This window comes from Ictalurus punctatus, chromosome 14 (genome assembly GCF_001660625.3).
Source record: "Ictalurus punctatus breed USDA103 chromosome 14, Coco_2.0, whole genome shotgun sequence".
Taxonomy (NCBI): Eukaryota; Metazoa; Chordata; class Actinopteri; order Siluriformes; family Ictaluridae; genus Ictalurus; species Ictalurus punctatus.
This window is the reverse complement of record NC_030429.2, coordinates 27,267,173-27,288,731: the sequence shown is the minus strand read 5'-3', so window position 1 is coordinate 27,288,731 and position 21,559 is coordinate 27,267,173. Positions and strand designations below refer to the sequence as shown.

Below are 21,559 nucleotides of genomic sequence, written 5' to 3'. Positions count from 1 at the left end.
AGACATAAGCTGCCATCAAGGCAACGTCTTTTCCCAGGAAGTCCATGGTTATTTTAGCAGGACAATGACATGCCTCGTCCTGCATGTGCTACAACAGCGTGGCTTCGTAGACACAGAGTGTGTTTGCTTGATGGGGGTGTGTTTTGCTACAGATTGGGGGGTGGGTCTATGGGGCTCTTCTTTTAAAATAAATAAATAAATAAAGATTTAAATACGTAAATATACCAAAACTGATGTACTACATGTGTTAAAAAGTCAAGTCTCTCTCTCTCTCTCTCTCTCTCTCTCTCTCTCTCTCTCTCTCTCTCTCTTTCTCTCTGAGTTTCGCGGGCGCGCGTGTTGCCTAGTAACGCAGAGGTTCAGGGCTCGAGCGGTCCTCGCGCGCTGCTGTCCCTCAGTGAAGTGATGTTTCTGTGGTGAATGGAGACACAGTGTACCGTGTTTTAGGAGAGAGTAAAAATAAACAACCAGAATCCGAATAAGAAATAATTCTTCTGTGAAGTATCACCTGAATCACACAAGGGGTTCTGACACATCTCCACTGAAGGATAGAATTCGGATTAAACCCCGAATATTTTTTCTTCCTAACTTTTTCTCACAGTGTACTGAGACTGTCATCCAATCAGAGCGGGGCAGGCTGTAGCGCTGCTTTTTCATTGGTCAGAACAACAGGAGCAAAACTAAAGGGTACTAAAACATTGTTTTGTTTGTTTATTTATTTGTTTGTTTGTTTATTTAACTTTATATCAACACAAGTTAGATTTCTGTATTCCTCTGTCACTGATGCTTGAAATAATCCACATTTCTGCGATTCAATATGAACATGATGTATAAATATCAACAAAATTCTTCCATAAACACCACACCCTTAAATAACCCTGCTGAAACAGTAGATCCCTTACCTACATGCTTCTTAACTGTGAAGAAGTAATTTTACAATACAGTCTGGATCTGAGATTAAAATCCTGCTCATAAACAAAATTAACCTATTTTAATTTCTCAAAAGATCCTTTCACATGTCTTTACGTGTATACTATCAGTGTTAGTACATCATCTATGATAATCTCCTCTCTAATTAAATAGACAATATCTTTTATATTCTTTAACCCTTTACACACTGAATAAATTCACTCCGTCCAGTAGGTGGCAGCAAAATGATACTGTACATGTGCTACACTCCTGTATTACTGTAGTCTACACCTCTAACATACAGTAAAGATAAATCACATCAATACTTTAACACTTTATTTACATCACAAGCCTTTATATTAAACTATTTAATGTCAGATTCCAGGATTGCAGTGCTGATTCTCTCTCACTGATATTACATTCTTCAAATCTGTATACAAAGGTAAAGTACATTTTAATCACAGGTAAACATTTCTTCACAACAACCTGTGTGTGTGTGTGTGTGTGTGTGTGTGTGTGTGTGTGTGTGTGTGTGTGTGTGTGTACATTTTAGATATATCTTTTGTAACATTATTAAAACATTTTTTTTTAAAGTTACTTCCTAGTACGGGGACATTTTGAAACTAATGCTCCTGTTAAACAACTGTGCTTCCTAAATATATATTTAATTAAAATTCTCCTTATAAGGTTTATTTTAAAAAAAAGACAGAAATAAAAGCAGGAAGCTGCAGCACGTCTCTGTCCACGTTTCACATGTGTTTATATAAAGCTTTTGGCTTTTGTCTGGAGTAAAATAAACACACTAATTCACCTTCAGGAATTCATTTATTTGATATTGATTATATCAGTCATGTACTTCGTATTGGCCTGTACACACAGTGCAGTGTTACATGTTACACAGGACTAAAGTCTTTTGACCACTAGAGCTCTAGTGTGCACTTATAGCCCAAAGAAACAAACATCTTCAACACATCTGGCTTTAATGCTTCAACTCTTCATGAAGCTTTAACATCACTACTTTTAACCTTGGAACTCTTTTAAGAGCAAAATGTACCAAAGAATTCTTGTAAATAAATTATTATTTTTTGAACTTAAGACATTTTTGAATAGTTAAATGAACGTTTTCCTCGATTCATTGTTGAACAATTATTTAAAAATTGAAGTTTAAGAGTTACGAGAGCTGAATGACGTCACAGTTGGGGAATCACCCAGATAACATGCTTTTGGGGGCAGAACAGGAAGTCATTAATCTTCAGACCACACGGATTATTAGTGAGTACTTGATGTATGCAAGGTCGATGGGATTGTAGCAGGTTCTCTGCTGATTCTGATCCTCATGCTGCTGATGTTTTCTGGGCCGTCAGGAGACACTTGTGTAGGTCACAGAGGTCAAATCAGACAGGTGCAGGTCCACTTCCTGCAGAGAGAAACATCTGATAATGTGACGTTATTAGTCTGCTTTAATAGTGACATGATCTCGGCGCTGACTTCCATCAACTACATTTCATCATTTCATCGTTTTTCTGGTACCTTCTCGTTTGAGTCCCCAGTGGAAGAACACTTATCTGAAAAATAAGAGAATTTAACATAGACAAAGACGACAATCTCAAAAATGTCAAACACACAGATTTCACTACACAGCTTTTTACAATCACTAACGTTTTCATTACACATTCATTCTGCACTAGTGTATAAGGGCTGCTGCACGGCCTGGAACAACAGGAAGTGTCGTAAATAAAGGGAAGTGTGTGTGACAGGGTGAACGGTGTAAATGTTGGTCTTCAGGCTGTAAGTTCTCACCTTGTAGCGTGGAACAGTACAGAGAGGAGCAGATGATGCTTATTGAAACAAAGACCGCACACACACATGATAGGATTATAATAATAATTCCACAGTGTGTAAGACCAGAGTGCTGAGGGTTAGGGAATGTGCATGAATGATCAGTCTCATGATGCTGATCAGCTGAAACACAGAGGAACACAGAGATATCAGTAAAGTATCTGAGAGGAAAGTGTATCCGATGACATTCTGATATCTTTTAGAACTTTAATTTAGTGTTAAACACACAACGATCAGGCCGTCACTTATACACTGTGTAACAACAAACAACAACAACAATAACCGAGAGAAAAGTGTTTTCTTTTCTGCTTTATTAATCATCACAGTAGTTTCAGCTCACCACATCTGTACTGATATCTCCTTATATTTTTCTTTTATTAAGGTTTCTCTCAGTCATGAATGTGGGACATGAGTCACTATTTGAAACACTTTTCTCCTCCACACTGAACTGATCTCCTCACAGTTCAACAACATTCTCAACACTGCTCTTTAAAGTGTGGCTGAACAAAATAAAGAACCCTTGAAGAAAACGAAGCCAGAGAGGAAATAATGTCCAGATTAGCAGAACTTTAAAAAGTCTGGAGTGTCAGGTGCGCGAGATTTTACTGTTTGTTCATAAAAATAATCCTTGAAATAATACACAAGATATCAATAATATTATGAAAAATAAACACACAAACTAAAACCAAATTAAATAGCAATAATCAGACTGAATAAAGTATTGGCACCCACCTGTAGAGTCCAGTCTGATGAGTTTCCCAAACTGAATGTGTGTTGCATTGTTTCGACCTCCACAGAAATACAATCCCAGATCTGTCTCTCTAACTCCAATAATCACTAAAGTGACTGAACTGCTGCTTTCTGTCATATCAAAGTGACTCTCGTTCACATTATAACGGAGGGAAAAGGTTTTCTTCAGCTTAAATTTCTCAGCAGATATCAGCAGCTTCACCTCCTCAGATCTCAGTCGATACCACGATATCTCAGAATAATTAGTGATGTTACAGAGCAGGGTGATGTTCTCTCCAGGAGGGACAGATAAATGATCAGTTGAAGCGATCTCAAGGAGACCCGGTGTAAAGAAACCTGAAGGAACAACAAGAGAGCAGATTCATCATCACTGTCCAAACCAGCTATAGTGCATTAATACATTCAGAGTCCTGAACATTACTCACACTTTCACAGCTACAGCGGCTAATAACAGTCTTTTATAGTTTACTATCTGATCATCTGCTAATGTGTGTATGAACTCACCAAACAGCATCTGTAGAAGAAATGTAGACAGGAGTTTGGCCATTTCTCACACACTCCCTCCAGCGCTCTGAGAACAAGTGCTGCTGTTTCACACCTGGTTTTAGCCACACGGTCCTACATCCTGTTCTGTATTTTGTCAGTCCAATAATCTGCTCACATCACCGGTGTTCTTCTTAGACGGTGCGTACAGATCCGAGCACATTCATCATTTTATCAGTTTATTTTCTTTACACGATCCACCAACAATGCTAACATGAACATCCTAGCAGGCTGAAGGAAAAACATTTTAGCACAATAAGACCCTGAGCGTATGTCAGAAGAGGGACAGATCCATGCTAACAGAATAAATCAGAAATCATATTGTTTTAACTGATATTTAGCTGCAATATGCAAAAATGTTTGGATTTATAAGCAACAGCTGAGTATAAATACTTAAGCCGGTTCACACTGTACGATTTTTTCCATGATTTAGTCGTCTGATGAATAAATGAATAAATGTCTGAGACTAATTTTGAGAATCCTAAAAGATTCCTATAATCCTGGGCCAAAATCTGTAGTCTTTGATCGGTAGTTTGACGTGTTCCTAGACAGCAGATTAATGGCCTTTGTGATCAGATTTTCCCTCTGATTAAATTCTGGCAGTGTGAGAAGATTTGAGGCACAGTCCTGTAGTGTGACGTCTCCTACTCCGTAAGAGTCTTCTTGTGTGCGTCGGTTTTTCACGTCTTGTACAGTCTGACATTAATGAGAACTGAGATCCTACAGTGTGACATGGCTGACAGTACAGCGGGGATCGTGTTCGTACAGTCTGACAAGCAGCAGTCACAAAGGACTATTAAAAATCACACAGTGTTCACCCGGATTAAAAATAAGTGCAGTCACTCTGCAGTCCCATGTTCGTATCAGATATTCTGCTGCAAATCATAATAAACTGTCTACAGCCGTACACTCCTGGGCAAAGAAAAATGGGATATTACCTCATACCATTCTGCATACGTACAACTTTCACAGATTAACTTAAAAAATCAATTTATTGCTTCACCATTTCTTCAACATTTGGAAACCTTGTACCTTTCTTTTAAGGTGTTCCAACTATTGAAGGGCTTGTTTATATTTCTTATGAATATACTGACTAAAAGATAAAATGGAAACCAAATCAAATGATTATTAATATTTAATAATAAATGGTTTAGTATTGATCAAAGTTGTACATAAATCAAACTTATTACATCCACATGTTTTTTTTTTCTTTGAGTTTCCATACTTTGTAATTATATTAACAGGAACAATGTACACATTTAATGTACACATTTAAATTCAATGCTCCAATGTTTTGAAGCATTTATAAAAAAAAATAATGTAAATAATAATAATAATAATAAATGCTTTGAACCGTAAGTACTTTTCCACAAATGTGAGAAAGCAAAAAGTGTTAGGTTGTGCCCGCTCTCCCCTACACACATCAACAAAAAGCCAGTTAATCATGTTAAATATTCTTATAGGGAATTGAGAATACAGAAACTGAGGAAGATCTGCTCTGCATGAAAGAGTAATGACACCATGCAGTTCTGTGGTGATGTTAATAACCACACACTGTGAACAGGAAATAGCCCACAACTGGGTAGAAGAAAAGAACAGATCAGGACGTACCTTCTGAATACAGAGGCACTCAGTAATCTTACTGATTTAAATAATTAAGTGGAATCAGAGATACATAAAATCACTGATAGACTGTACAGAGAATATAAACATCACTGACTGTTCATTCTTTACTAGTTTACACCTACACTCACTGTCCCAGAAATCAGAATAAAAATCTGACTATTTAGTACTCTGTGTGTGTGTGTGTGTGTGTGTGTGTGTGTGTGTGTGTGTGAGTGTGTGTGTGTGTGTGTGTGTGTGTGTGGTTTTGTATGAAATGTTGTGGTCTGACCTGCAGCAGATCATAACAGGACCTTTATTTGTGACTTGTCAGTCTGGTAAACATTAAAGTCACCTGTGTTGATCAAATGATGTTCTGTAGCTCGTCTTCCTGCAGAAAGACACCATGGGGAAAAAAGAACTGTTTAAGTTTAAATGGTAATAGAGCTCATTATTACAGTTTATATTACAGTGCTGTTCTGGATTGTGATTGGTCAGAAGGTGTTGATTAATTTTCTAAAAGAGCAGTTCTGATAGCTCTAAATAGATTTTTAAGAACAGGGCATGTCATTTGTTGATAAATTATCTATTGTAATTGTTGTGTTATATGATGAATAAATTCATGGCATAACCACGCATTCTTTTTTTTTTTTTTTTTTTTGGGGGGGGGGGGGGGGGGGTCGTGTGTTTCCCCCCCTCACGAATGTTGAGGAAATACCAATCTGGCCCCCCCAATATACAGTAGAAAATATTTTCCATGTTTCCCCCTTTAATGAACTGCTGGCTCAAATTTAGCCTATTACCCGAAGACACTTAAAAATTCAACATAGAAGCAAATACTCATCTGCAAACCCAGTTGGAGATAGAAACATAAAACAACAGCCGTGAGTGAGAAGAAGCAAGGTTCCAGATTTATTGGTTCCGTTCCACCACACAAGATCCACACCGATGAGAATTCTCAGAAGTGATCTGACACCTGCAGCTGAGGCTCCTTTATTTATACAGTGTTCTACACAAAGAATACCATTCTGTTTTAGAAAGAGCTCATCAAAAATACCAGTATGTTTTAGAAAGCGCTTATCAAAAATACCAGTATGTTTTAGAAAGGGCTTATCAAAATTACCAGTATGTTTTGGAAAGAGCCTTTACCGAACACCATTAGGTTTGAAAGAGGTACGAGACACAACATTTCGGAGAGACCTTGGTCTCACAGTTATCTCGCAGGTGCAACGTGACTCAACTACCCTTATAAATGGCCCCTCTTGGTTTTCAGGAGTAATATAGCCTTTGTCTGTATTACTCCTGACTTCTTCCCGTGAGACAAGACTCTTCCCCACCTCCAAGTATATTATGAGTAAGTTTCTTTCACATTTTTCTGTATTTCTGGTTTATAAATTATTTGCTCTACATTTCTGTTTCATATATGGTTATACTGCTTGCAAGTGGTTTACTGTACTCCATACTTCATAATATCATTATATTATCCTTATAATATCTTAATACTTCTTTTATTATTCTTATAAAGTTATGGTGTTCTTTTCTTTTATTTATTTTTATTAATGTTCGTATATATCCTTTTATTCTTCTTCTAAAGTTATAACGCTCTGCTTTCCTTCTGGCGGGACAGGCCTCTGGGTGTGTGTGTGTGTGTGTGTGTGTGTGTGTGTGTTATGTCTGCAGGCCTTCCCTTGACTGTACGAGAGTGTGTGTGTTTCTCAGCCTGCACTCCTCAGCTCTTATATTTCTCTGTGACTAATAAACCATAGTGTGTTACTCTTAAAGATCTTAAAGTGTGAATCCAATTCGTCAATATCCGCCTAATACCGCTTCTGTGTGTCTAGATGCCCGTCGTCACTTCTACTTCTCTCCTTTACTGGAGGGCTGGATTTGGATCTGAACACTCACTATCAGCTCGCACATCTCACTGCTGACATCACGGTGCTACTCGACGTTCTTCGCACTGCCTCTGGAAATGGAAATGCGGGGATTAAATTCTGGCAGTGTGAGAAGATTTGAGGCACAGTCCTGTAGTGTGACTTCTCCTACTCCGTACGAGTCTTCTTGTGTGCGTCGGTTTTTCACGTCTTGTACAGTCTGACATTAATGAGAACTGAGATCCTACAGTGTGACATGGCTTACAGTACAGCGGGGATCGTGTTCGTACAGTCTGACAAGCAGCATATACGCTTATTGTTTACTATTCTGAGAAAAAGCACCATTTCTATTCAGAAAAGTGTCAATCATCACTCGTCATCTGCAACTTTCTCCTGAAAAGAGTTCTCTACAGTTGGGGCCGTTAGCAGAACATGTAGGGGTAGAAGGAAATGAAACTGTAGATGTACTGGCAGAAATATCGATAAAGCATGAAACAGATGAAGTACAAATACCATGAAGTAGAGCAGATTAACACCATTATAAAGGAAAGGAGAGAGGAAGAGATGATAATTACAAGTGTTAGAATATCACGCTGACTTAAATCTAAGAATACACAGAATAGGAAAACACCCCACTGGACTCTGCACACACTGCAATACACAAGAGACAGAAAACACATTCTGTTAGACTGCAAAAGATATGAGGAGGAAAGAACTGAGCTAGAGATGCAGATTGGAAAACAAAACATGACACTAAAGAACTTGCTGGGAAAAACATCTGGGAAAATACACCGTCCCCTAATAAATTGTCCCTAATAAGTCAGAGACTTTAATAATTCAGTATGAATATGTAGTATATATTTATTTATTTATTTATTTATTTATTTATTTAGTAGTATTATTGTAATTACTGTTTTTGTTCCCTTGCCAATCTGCTGCCCACACTCCAGTCCAGTAGGTGGCGGTAATTCACCTCAAGTTGGTTTTCCAACCGCCTTTAAAAGAAAGAAGAAGAAAAGGAGCCGGAGAAGCGGGAAGAAGAAAAATAAAAAGTTAGTATTAATGCAAAAAACAAACAAACAAACAAAAAAAACTGAAGTCATCCTACAGCCTGTCGCCGCTCTGTGATGGGCTGAGGTAGGAAAATATCCTTATTTTATACACACAGTATGTTTTATATTGTCTTTAAAGTATTTAATGATGTTTACTGGACGTGTTGGTGAGTATTTCCGATTGTGAATTATATTAAATACTGATGGAACAGTGACCAGTAATCCTCAAGAAATTACATGTTTCTGCGCTAATTTTTACAGTAATCTTTACCATGGAAGTTATTCTGAAGAGGCAGCCTGTACTTTTCTGCAGTCTGTTAAAACCTGCAAGACTATCCCAAGAAATGACAGAAACCTCTGCGATAGTGAAATGACTTTATTAGAAGTTAATAACTCCGCTATAGAACTTAAAAACAATAAATCACCCGGGACGGATGGGGTTACCACAGAGATCTACAATCAGTTTTCTAAAGAATTATCCCCTTTTTTACTTCAGGTCTTTGAAGAAAGTAAACAGAATGAGACTCTTCCCCCAACCCTCACTCAAGGTTTAATTACTTTAATCCCAAAACCCAAGAAATATTTACTTTTAATTGACAATTGGCGTCCTGTATCTCTGCTTAACAATGATTACACAATTTTAGCTCTTATATTTGTTAAAAGATTAAAATCTGTACTGGATTCTGTAATAGACGAGACACAGTCTGGTTTTATGAATAAAAGACACATTGTTAATAATATAAGATTGGTTCTTGATTTATTAGATTATTCAGAATTGATACAGGAGGACAGCTTTATTCTGTTTTTTTTTTTTAGATGTTTATAAGGTGTTTGATTCTTTAGAGCACGTGTGTCAAACTCAAGGCCCGCGGGCCGAATGTGGCCCGCCACGTCATTTTATCTGTCCCGCGAGAACGTGATAGGTGCATGATTGTCTTAACATACGTTTTTGCTGTTCTCATTCCCAACTCGTAAAATACAGACGAGCTGTCACGCCCCTAGGCGTCTGATACTGACGCAAAAGGGACCCTTCCACGTCTGTATGAAACGCTCTGGATTCTCAATTGACTCCAATGTAAACCCGTCCGCGGCGGTCAGAGACGCTCAGAGCAGACGCTCAGAGCAGACGCTCAGAGCAGACGCTCAGAGCAGACGCTCAGAGCAGACGCTCAGAGCAGACGCTCAGAGCAGACGCTCAGAGCAGACGCTCCAGCCGTCCATTCACTCCAATAATAACCCGATCACGGCGATAGATGACGCTGTGAGACTCAGTCTGATTGGAGAATCATCAGTGTCGTCGGTGGTCGAGGATTATGGGTAATGTAGGAAATTTCCGCTATCCAAAATATACGAATAAAATTTTATTTCTCAGAATCGAAGGAGAAAAAAAATCATACTGAGGGCCACATAAACTACATCTGCAGCAAAGTCCCGTCAAGGCGATTTGGAATTGAGAAATCTCCACAAATTAACCTCAACATGTCCAAGAAAAGAAGAATTGATGCATAAGGAAGGCAGTTTCACGAACCACGGGAGAACGAATACATGTTTGTACTTCAAGGTGAGAAACCAGTATGTCTTTTGTGTTATGAGGCGGTGTCACTCGTGAACGAGTACAATCTACGTCGGCATTTTGACACCAAACACGGCGCTAAGTATAGTCGATTTAGCCTTCAGGAAAAAGAAAGAATTGCAGGAGAATTTAAGGGCAAACTGCAGTCGCAGCAGAATGTGGAATTAGCAGGAAATTGAGCAACGCAGCTGGCCGAAGAGACACGCAGCTGTCTATCTTTTTCATCAGCTGTGGATGAAAGCACAGACAACATGGATACAGCGCATCTATCCATTTTTATTAGAGGCGTGAAGCCGGACCTCTGTGTCACTGAGGAGCTCTTGGATGTAGCTGCCCTGCATGGGACCACAACGGGCCGGGACATTTTTGTTGCAGTGGAGAAGTCCGTAAGTAAAAATGAATTGCCGTGGGAAAAGTTGGTGGGACTAACTACAGATGGTGCACCTGCGGTGTGTGGAGGAAAAACAGGCTTGTTGGACTAATGAAGGAGAAATTGCAAAAAAGTAACTGTCACCCACCCCTGATAACATATCAGTGCATCATCCATCAGGAAGCTCTGTGTGGAAAGGTTCTGGAGCTGGATGATATCATGACCATGGTCATGAAAACCGTGAACTTTATTCGGGCGCGTGGCCTGAATCACCGCCAGTTCCAGCTGTTCCTGCAGGAGGGGGGCTCAGAGCATGGAGATATGCCATACCATGCAGAAGTAAGGTGGGAGCGTTTTGTTTTGTGTTTGTTATTTCCAGAACATGATCTATGAATGAGGATGTGTGTGAGATGGTGTCTCAGGGTGAGGACGGATCTACTCGATGTGTTCAAGGACAGACAGCATCTCCTCATTGTTGTTGTTCTTTTTGTAAAATGCTACTTCTGTAATACATGCTGGTTGTGCCATAGTCGTCCCCCCCCCCCGACTGTGTTGAAAAAAGTTCTGAATGAAGTTAAGGGTTAATGTCATAACTTGTTTATAATATTTTTCTTTATTTGCGTAAATAGTTTGAACACTGATTCAAGTAATGTGGGTTTCAAACTGAACATTTATTTTTACATCTGTGCAAATGCATATGTAATATTTGTAAGTTGAATATATAATAAATACAGTAACAGTTATTTAACGATATAATAAGGTGTTATTTATTTTAAATTACATTGCATTTTGTTACATTCATACTGTTAATGTGGCCCATCGAGGGCAACCATTATGCTGATGTGGCCCTCGGTGAAAATGAGTTTGACACCCCTGCTTTAGAGCACCAATTTATTATTCAGTCATTGCATAAATTTGGTTTCGGACATGTGTTTTGCCCTGTGATGGATTGGCACCCTGTCCAGGGTGTACCCCGCCTTGTGCCCCATGCTCCCTGGTGTAGGCTCCAGGTTTCCTCGTGACCCTGAAAAGGATAAAGCGGTCTAGAAGATGGATGGATGGACATATGTTTTACAAAGTAATTAAAACCTTTTACAATAATGGAAACTGCTGGATTAAATTAAAGAGAGGCACTTCCCCAAGGTTTAGTTTATCTAGAGGAGTCAGACAAGTGTCCTATCTCTCCTTATTTATTTCTACATTATGTGCAGCTGCTTTCACCGTTTGTCTGTGAAAGCGGTATTCGGAGTATGCGTATTGCGGTTCAGGAAGTTACTGTTAGTCAGTTAGCGGATGACGCCACCTTATTTTAAGAGGTGCTTCCCAAATCCCTATAGCAATTGATTATATAAAACTGTTCTCTGAAGCTTCAGGTCTTAATCTCAACATAAGTAAATGTGAGTTAATGCCTATTAAAGATTGCATAGCACCTCTCTTTATAATATTCCAGTTCAATCTGAAGCTACATATTTAGGCATCGTGATCACTAACAATCAACATAATAGATGTACCTTGAACTTTGACCCTGTTATAATAAAAGCCCAAAAAAGATTTAATGCGTGGTTGCAGAGAGACTTGACCTTGAGAGGTATTGCTTGCTATATTGTATATAAGAATAAATCTTGTTTTTCAGTAATTGGTTTGAGAAGAAAATTGTGGCTGTTTCCCAGTTATTTAACTCAGAAGGTCTTATTTAAAATGAAGAATTTTTATGTAAATTTAATTTCCCGGTAACTCCCAAGGAATTTTCCATTATAATAGACACTATTCCTAAAGGAGTCGTTATGCTTCTAATGGAGTCTGTTACATCATCTAACACCTTTCCCATTTCTTTAGACCCATTTGAGTTCCCAGTAGGAAAACTGTGCTTTTGGTCACATCCTTCATCACGTAATTATGGAATTGGATCTCTTTCAAAAGGAGCTCGTAACAACTCCATATGTGGAGTCATATTGGAAGAATTTGGTTGACCATATTGATTGGAAAAAGTATGGACTCTGCCTTTGAAATACATAATAACTAACAAGGATGGAGAAATTTCATTCAAATTATTACACAAATTTTACCTGGCTCAAGTTTTTAGTTTTTTTTAATAAAAGGTTTAAGTTGGATATAGGTGCAAGTTGTTCTTTTTGTGGTGCCCCTAATGAAACCGTTCTTCATATCTTCTGGGATTGTCCTCACACGCAGCTATTTTGGGTCGAATTTTCTAGGTTTAGTAACTGCAATGTGCTTCCGGGCTTCTCTTTGTTTTTTAAGGATGTACTGTTTGGCTCCTGTAATGTACAAAAAGCTCAATTTAAATGGTAAATAGCACACTTATATAGTGCTCTTATCCAAAGTGCTTTACACTGTCACATTCTCACACACACACACACACACACACACACACACACACACACACATGGTGCTAACATGCCAGCGGGAGCAACTTGGGGTTCAGTGTCTTGCCCAAGGACACTTCGGCATGTGGAGTCACGTGGGCCGGGAATCGAACCACCAACCCTACGATTAGTGGACGACCCGCTCTACCACCTGATCCACAGCCGCCACAGTTTAATGAATACTTTATTATTAATCTATTATCTAAATTTCATATTCACCGCAGTAAATTCACTCATCAAAATCCCTTATTCATTGTTTTTAGAAGAGGTCCAACAGTACATCCAAAATATTTCATCATCTAAGAATCGTAAAGCTCTTAAGACAATAAACTCGTCTCATCTTTTTAATTTATTTCAGTTTTCGGTTTTTTTAGTGTGTGTGTGTGTGTGTATGTGTGTGTGTGTATATATATATATATATATATATATATATATATATATATATATATATATATATATATATATATATATATATATATATATATATATATATTAGTAGTTGTTATTATTATTATTATTATTATTATTATTATTATTATTATTATTATTAATTTAGATTTAAAGTCGAACTTTAAACATCGATATCGCAGTCGATCATGTTCATAATCGTGGGCAGTCAAAATCCTAATGGAGATCAATATTCGATTGTGCAGCGCTCACACACGCATCGTCACACACTAATTATTAGGATAAAACACACACATACGTTACACATACTGATGCTGACGTGCTGCTGACAGGTCAGCAGGGAGGGGGGTCGAGGGGGAAGGAATTATAATTTTTTATATATATAATTTATTATTATTATTATTATTATTATTATTATTATTATTATTATTTCAGGCACATTATATCATGCATATTAAATGTTTTATAAACATTTTAGGCGTGTGAAGGATTTTTACACAGCACCCTGCTCTCATCAGACGGAACCCCGGCTAGGAAACACTGGTTTAAACGGTGATCACTAGCTGCTTGTTTTGGGGTTTGATATCCTACAGGCCTACAGTGTTCAGTAGAATTATTTTTTATTATTATTTTTAAAGATTATTAATATAAAGTTGTTATTATTACTATTTACTGTATTTTGTTATTCATACTATAAGATGATGAAGGATATTTGCTGCGTGCTCCAGAGGGGAAAACTTGAGAAAAGCCCATTGGAGGAGATGATGGTGATTATCATGTGAAAGTATTGATGTATTTAATGCTGTGGAACTGGTGGTGATTTACAAGGATATGACTATATCTGTCCTATTGGAATCTGAAATTAAATATTACAGTATATTGTATAAGTAATATAGCATAAATAAATAAAAAGAGAAATGATTGATATAAACCAATAAGCACTCTGTTACCTTTTGATATTCAAATATATTTCTTTTTTCACACCTTCCTTTCCTTGTTTTAGAAAATGTTCACACGCTCCTCCAGACACTATCGGGGCATCATGACCTCCTTTTATTCCATCTGCATCGTCTTGGGTACCGTGTGTGTGAGTGAGTAACTTTTTGTTATAAAATAGATGAAATAAAGCTCTTAACATAAGATCATTGTCTAAAAGGTGAGAAAGTAATCTAGATTTTAATTTTCCCATCTCAGACCCCCTCTCTGCAGTACCTGAGTTCACTGTATCTGGACATGTGGGGTCTACAGCTGTCCTGCCGTGTGAACTGCAGACTGAAGTCACTGGAACACCGCATATTATCTGGAAGATCAAATCTGAGACTGTGTTTGAGCGACTCGGTGAGGAGATCTATCAGGGTGAGGGATATGAGGGGCGTGTGGACGTTCCTGAGGAAGAGCTGCGTAAGGGGAACTGTGCCTTGGTGTTGCACAATCTGACACCTACTGATGCAGCTGACTACAGGAGCGCCAAGATAGTGAGTCGCACCAAGGGATCTGTCGAGACAGAAACAATAAAGATCAGCCGTGTTTATCTCTCAGTCGAAGGTAAGTGAGTGAGTCTCAGTAGATCACACACTGACCATCACACACATCAGAAATCAAAGCTGGACATGAGGGAGAATTGGAAAGGCACTAAGCTTACTGTATAACAAAAGCGGTTCATATGGGGCAGTTTAATGATCTCAGTGTTTTAACTACTAGTTGAGGACTTCTGCACTGAACAGCTAATTACAAAGCTCTTTATGTGTGTGTTAGATTGAGCCAGGAGAACACACAACACCTGTCCATCTTTTTTGTTTCATCACACACTTGTAGAAGCATCACAACTTTACATCTAAATCATTTTCATTACACGAATGTGCAGTAGATTTTTAAATCAGAACGTCTTTACCCCAGACAGCAGGAACAGTGGAGCTGAAATCATTCTCTTGGTTATTTGTACAATGTATTACCTATGAAATACTATTTAAGTGATATTCATTGTCAAAATATTCAGTTGACATTATTCTAAAATATTTGATCATTTATTCTAATCACATATTATAGTGTTACTAATATGAAAGCTTTTATTTTAGTGGAGAGGGTGAGTTAATAAGGCATGTTAAAGCAGTACTGGAGTTAAAGGTAAGACTGAGAATGTAAACACTGAGCTACATTAGTAGTGACCTGACCTACATGTGTCCCTGATCTACAGGTACAAAGCAAAACACTTTAGCATCATTGAGAAGAGTTCACACAGAAGAGCTGTGATTGTACCAAGATGATCAAATGTTTTTTCTCTTACAGAAAAACAGAATGAAGAGCGTGAAGCTGAAAAGGAAGTTCCCAGAGGTGAGATATACTTGTGTATGTAATTATCTGTAAAGCAGATTTAATTTCTTATACAACCAGTAACATTCATTCCATTTATTTCAGTATGTTAAGCTCACTGGACTTTTTTACTCCCTAATGAATTCTGTCCTTCATTTTTTATTTATTTTTTATTTAATTTAAAAAGTTACATCCTAACAGAGAAAGAAACAGATTGATGAAAAAATGTCCGCTGAACTCGCTGGGTAGGGGTTCAAGCGGGAGAAAACATCCGAAGCAGTTTCAAACAATTATTTTTTATTCATTACGCCCTTTGGAGGGGTGTTCTGTTACGCCCTCGCCGACAGATGGCACTGCGGCGCGGCTTCTGAGTGCACTCATGCACGTGACTGAACTGTTGCGGATGGACACGAGCCTTGGCTTTTGGTTTTGGTCTTCCTTCTGTTTAGACATTGGCTGATGTGCGAGGGTGTATCTTGATTTAATCCAGGTGTCTGTTTCAGTTTGATTGTGTTTGTTATTTAAACCCTTCGTGTGGCTGCGCACTTCGCAGTATTTATGTTGAATGAGTTTTTGAATGGTGAATACGTTACCTGTGCTAAGCGGTCTTGTTTTCATGTCCTGTTTCTGTTCCTTGCCTCGTATCCAGGTTCGTGTTTAAAGCTAGATCATCTGTTCCTGTCTAGACTGCGTTACCTGTGTGTATCCTGTTAAGTAAAACTAAAGACTTTGATCTGCACCTGCTTCTGCTCCAGTCCTGTGTCATAACATTATTTCTCACAAACAGCCTCTCAATGGAAAATAGAAACAATAAAAACTGGCTAAAACATACTTTCTAACCACTCAACAGCTCCTCAAATTCACTTGCAACTACGAGAGAAAATGTCTTCCCCTGACTCTGCAACAGCTGTCCTGTGTGGAGGCGTGGTCAGGACAAAAACTTAATCATTTTAATCCATTTAACTTAAAATTATTCACACATAGAAATACGTCTATAAATCAGTAGAACCTACTTAAAATTTTTAGCAATGCACTCAAATTAAATAATTTAAGTATGTTGTAATTATATTAAGTAGATATGAAATCTGGGCTAACAGTGCAGGAGAACACACAACACCCGTCCATCTTTTTTGTTTCATCACACACTTGTAGAAGCATCACAACTTTACATCTAAATCATTTTCATTACACGAATGTGCAGTAGATTTTTAAATCAGAACGTCTTTACCCCAGACAGCAGGAACAGTGGAGCTGAAATCATTCTCTTGGTTATTTGTACAATGTATTACCTATGAAATACTATTTAAGTGATATTCATTGTCAAAATATTCAGTTGACATTATTCTAAAATATTTGATCATTTATTATAATCACATATTATAGTGTTACTAATATGAAGCTTTTATTTTAGTGGAGAGGGTGAGTTAATAAGGCATGTTAAAACAGTACTGGAGTTAAAGGTAAGACTGAGAATGTAAACACTGAGCTACATTCGTAGTGACCTGACCTACATGTGTCCCTGATCTACAGGTACAAAGTAAAACACTTTAGCGTCATTGAGAAGAGTTCACACAGAAGAGCTGTGATTGTACCAAGATGATCAAATGTTTTTTCTCTTACAGAAAAACAGAATGAAGAGAGTGAAGCTGAAAAGGAAGTTCCCAGAGGTGAGATATACTTGTGTATTTAATTATCTGTAAAGCAGATTTAATTTCTTATACAACCAGTAACATTCATTCCATTTATTTCAGTATGTTAAGTTCACTGGACTTTTTTACTCCCTAATGAATTCTGTCCTTCATTTTTTTGTTGTTGTTATTTTTGGTTTTTTATTTTCTAACTTAGTTAATTATATTACTTGGCCAAACTTATGTGGCTGGACCACTGACTTTAAATTAGTATGCACACTGTAAGCCCGGATAAGTTAATTTTACTTAAAAATTTGAGGAAAGTGGTTGCCTTAACAAAATTAATGTTTACGCGATAACTTAAGTGAACTTAACTTAAACATTCCAGCCCTTCCAACAATTATTTTAAGTTTAATACACTAAATGCTAATGAATTCTGTCCTTCATTTTTTTGTTAATTTTGTTTTTAATTTTCTAACTTGGTGTCACGAATCGTGAACGGAGGCAGAAGCAATTGCGGTTAAGAGCTTTATTAAAGAGAGATATGCAGATAAATACAAATCGTAAAACAGAGACGTAATCAGAAACAGTCAACGGGTCGGGCGATCGGCAAACAGGCATAAACGGGGCTCGGCAGAAATCGAAGTCGCGGTCATTGGAAACGGGTTCAAAACACGAAACAGGAAACATGAAACTATGACTGGGAACTGGGAGCGGAAAACACCAGCGTGGTCTAAGAGAACTAATCTAACGTTAAACTAAATTAATCTATCGAGGTACGTAACGTTAACTATCTACTATCGAACTATAATACTCCGTGAAGTGTACTGGGAGGCGAGGGGTATATATCCCGAACATAATCAGTGTTAAGTGCTGACAGCTGAAAACAATGAACACACACCCTCAAACAACAACCAATGACAGAACAGGGAGGAGACAGAACAGAAACAAAACAAATGCACGTGTCCACAGTAAACAATGTCACAGTTATCAACATTCGCTCCGGCTCTCCAAGCGCGCTGCAAGCTGCAGCTCTGTCTAAAGGGGAGATCGTGACACTTGGTTAATTATAATACATGGCCAAACTTATGTGGCCGGACCATTACACCCATATGTGGTTCTGACTTTAAATTAGTGTGGAGCTGCAGCATCCCAACCATTGAAGAGCAGCAGCAGAAAACCACGCCACTCACTTCAGACTGTAATGGAAGTTCGCATCAGTGCAGTTTTGAGTGTGTAATGGGAGTGTAATATTGTAGTAACATGCTTTCCGTATCCACAAATAACACAACACACCAGTTACTAGTAACTAGTACAGTGATGGTTAAAAGTTGGTATTTATTTCTAGTCCTTATTAAATATTAATTTATAGTCATTATAATAATATTTATAGAAAAACTTTATATTAAAAATGTTAATTCTGGAAGCACTGGTGTAATAAGCAGATGTTTTGGCTGTAAGAGACTAAAATGGTGTAAAGTTTAAAAAGTCCACTATAATGTCTAATTGTTTGATATTACTCAACATTAAATGATATTCATATTATGATATTTTAACTGGAAAAGTTACATTTATGGGTAATTTTAATATGGTAATATGTCACTGCTACAGTTACTGATTATTATTGAGTACACATTAGAAAATTGATGTGTTGTTTGTAAACAAGTACAAACCAGTTTTACCATCCCATCACCTACTTATTACTTATTATTTAAAACAACAACAAAAAACATGTTCTCGAGCTTATAATCTTATAATTCTGGCATCCCTGTAGCATTATTTACTCAAAACATGAAACACTGGGTTATTAACAGTTAATAATTATATGAGAGCATCTGTAATAGCACTCTAGTTATTTCATGATAACAGATGTTAAGTGTTCATTTTGTTACAATAGAGAAAAAATATTTTTGCTCATAAATAAAACATCCGTATTTCATTATTGGAAAAATGGACAAAATGTGATGTGTAATGTTTAACTGTGTTGTGATTTCATAAATGTGACTATACAGTACATAAAGACATTTGTTGAATAAGTCATATAATTGTGATTATAGGTGGGGTGACTGTTAGGATAAACAACAGCTGTAGTAGTTTTTGCTCGACCTGTATTTTATAACACAATTGTTCATCTGATCTTTCTTTCCTTTAGCCGGGTTTTGGACAGGAGTAGGAGTAGGAGCAGCTGGGACTATTGCAGTGATTGGAGTGATTGGAGTGATTGTTGCTGTGCTGTACTGGTATATAAGAAGAAGAAACCGTGAGTAGCACCGTATGATTAGAGGAGGACGCTGTGTTTACCACAAAGCTGTTACATGGTGTTTAATTCTTTAGCAGAATTATATCAGAGGGCTGCTACAGAAGCAAAATTAAACATAACTTTGTGTCACTTTGACAGTTTTTAAGGATGTTTAAATTTTTGTACAAGACTGATGTGATTTATTCTCACAAAGAAATCCATGTAAATGTTTACAAGGAATAAAATTACAACTTCTGCATTGCTTTCACATACAGATCATTTTCACAGTAAATTAACTAGACTTAACCCATTATTAAGATTCTGAAGTGAGTTCACTTGGGATTTTTGATCCTCCACACACCAACTCGCTGCCTAATACACAAATAAATCCTGCAAACACAAGTCGAGGTGAGAATCATTGCTGTTTTAACCCTTGTAAATGTTCTTTAACCACTAAACTTAACTTTATGTTTCAGATGAAAATCCTAATGATCAAGGAGAAGATCTGCTGAACACATGACAGGACGATCGTGGTGAGTATCAGATGGAAACACTAATCCACAAGATGTTATCTGAAAGTGCTTTTTAACCCAAACAGCATCATGCTCAATAACTATGTAATTCATCCTTGTTTTCTTATTAGCCCTAAACTTGAGGATGTATTTGTTTTCATTGCTATTTAACAAACATTATAATAAATGACACTGCAATTAGAAAAAGTTGTTCTGCACCTGATGACAGCTGTAAACTGTCTCCTTACTCACTTTATCTCTTGTCTTGATCTGGCCTTGTTACACCCCCTGAACCTACTTGTGTTCACGAACACAGAAACCTGATAATTACATGAATGTGACGAGACCCATGTTACTGAAGAGATTATTGACAGAATTGGTGTGGACCCTCTGAACAGTGTGTGGTCACATTCAGAGCTATAAAGAAGCGTTTCCTGTGCTACTCTCTTTATGTGACTGCACTGCTAAAAGGGGTATCCTCAGCATCATGTGAAAGTCTTTACTTGACTTGTTCTTCTTTTCATTTACGCTCTACTCATACTCACTATAAAGAATGGGAGATCATTTATTGGTGCCTTTTGACATTAGATCTTTAACCAACATTTTATTCCCCCTAACAAACTCTCCACAGCGGTTACTAATGACATTTACAATATTAGGCATGATGTTAACACGTACACCTGGTACTTATTTACATATTAGTGTAATTCCCAAAGCTTACACAGTCCCCTCCGAAAGTATTGAAACGACAAATTCTTTTGTTTTTGCTTTACACAGAATGGTAGGATTATGCCAAAATAATCTGCACTGAACTACGTTTCCCATCAGCCACTGCACCTTACTGATCATGTCACATGTTTCACATTTAGGGTTTAATGAGCATTATTACGTAAGTCATGTCTAGCACCTCACACAATGTCTCAAGTAAAGGTTTCTGCAGAACATTAATGGGCGTCTTCAGACCGGATACGCATTGTTCAACCATCCAAACTACGGTTATGGTTAGGGTTTGGGTTATTTTAACAAATCAGGTTAGGGGGTTGAAAAACTCTCATGCCGGTTTGAAAATGTCCAATAATTGGAAAACACGGATTTTGTTCTGCAGAGACACCTCACCCATTGTCTAGCGTCTGTCTTCCCTTGCTGTTCATTGCTTTAGTTATGTACGTTTTTGCCTTGATGTCCCAATTCATGTTTTAGTGTTTCTAACAACTTTATTTGTATTGTTTGTTTTTTCACTAAACTACAATCTGCACTTGCATCCGTCTCCACCACTGTTGCATCGATTATATTTACAGTGTATAGAACTTTTAAGAATAGACACGACACAAAGCAGCCTTACAGAAATCCAGATTTTTTTTTTTAATTAAAATTGATTTCTTTTGGTTTGAGGTCATTTCTATCTGCATTTACAGAAATATCTAAATTTAAATTTAAAATTAAATTAAATTAAATAATATCTAAATTGATAAATTCATCCCTAATGAGCGAGCCAGAGATGACAGTGGTGAGTAAAAACTCAACAAAAATATAATGAAAAAACCTTGAGAGGAACCGGACTCAAGA

At 37.4% G+C, this 21,559-nt stretch overlaps 1 protein-coding gene and 2 long non-coding RNA genes across 36 annotated transcripts in view; 2 read left to right on the top strand and 1 right to left on the bottom strand.

Moving 5' to 3' along the window:
* LOC108274794 (uncharacterized) overlaps positions 1 to 21,559 on the top strand; it is a 588,939-nt gene that overhangs the window by 293,248 nt on the left and 274,132 nt on the right. For 30 of the 32 annotated variants that reach the window (XM_053685830.1, XM_053685861.1, XM_053685859.1 and 27 more), the window contains exon 6: positions 14,499 to 14,849. In XM_053685830.1, coding sequence (XP_053541805.1) covers positions 14,499 to 14,849 — 351 coding nt within the window. The remainder of the gene's footprint in view (positions 1 to 14,498; positions 14,850 to 21,559) is intronic. The other 2 variants (XM_053685832.1, XM_053685831.1) reach the window with 1 other exon arrangement.
* LOC108261135 (uncharacterized) overlaps positions 1 to 21,559 on the top strand; it is a 278,821-nt gene that overhangs the window by 254,425 nt on the left and 2,837 nt on the right. For all 3 annotated transcript variants that reach the window (XR_008397867.1, XR_008397865.1, XR_008397866.1), the window contains one exon: positions 19,958 to 20,014. This is a non-coding gene — a long non-coding RNA (uncharacterized LOC108261135). The remainder of the gene's footprint in view (positions 1 to 19,957; positions 20,015 to 21,559) is intronic.
* Positions 1,716 to 2,913, bottom strand: LOC108274899 (uncharacterized). The gene is made up of 2 exons (XR_008397873.1): positions 2,710 to 2,913; positions 1,716 to 2,474 (listed from the first exon to the last, which is right to left on the bottom strand). It is a non-coding gene; the product is annotated as an uncharacterized LOC108274899 (long non-coding RNA).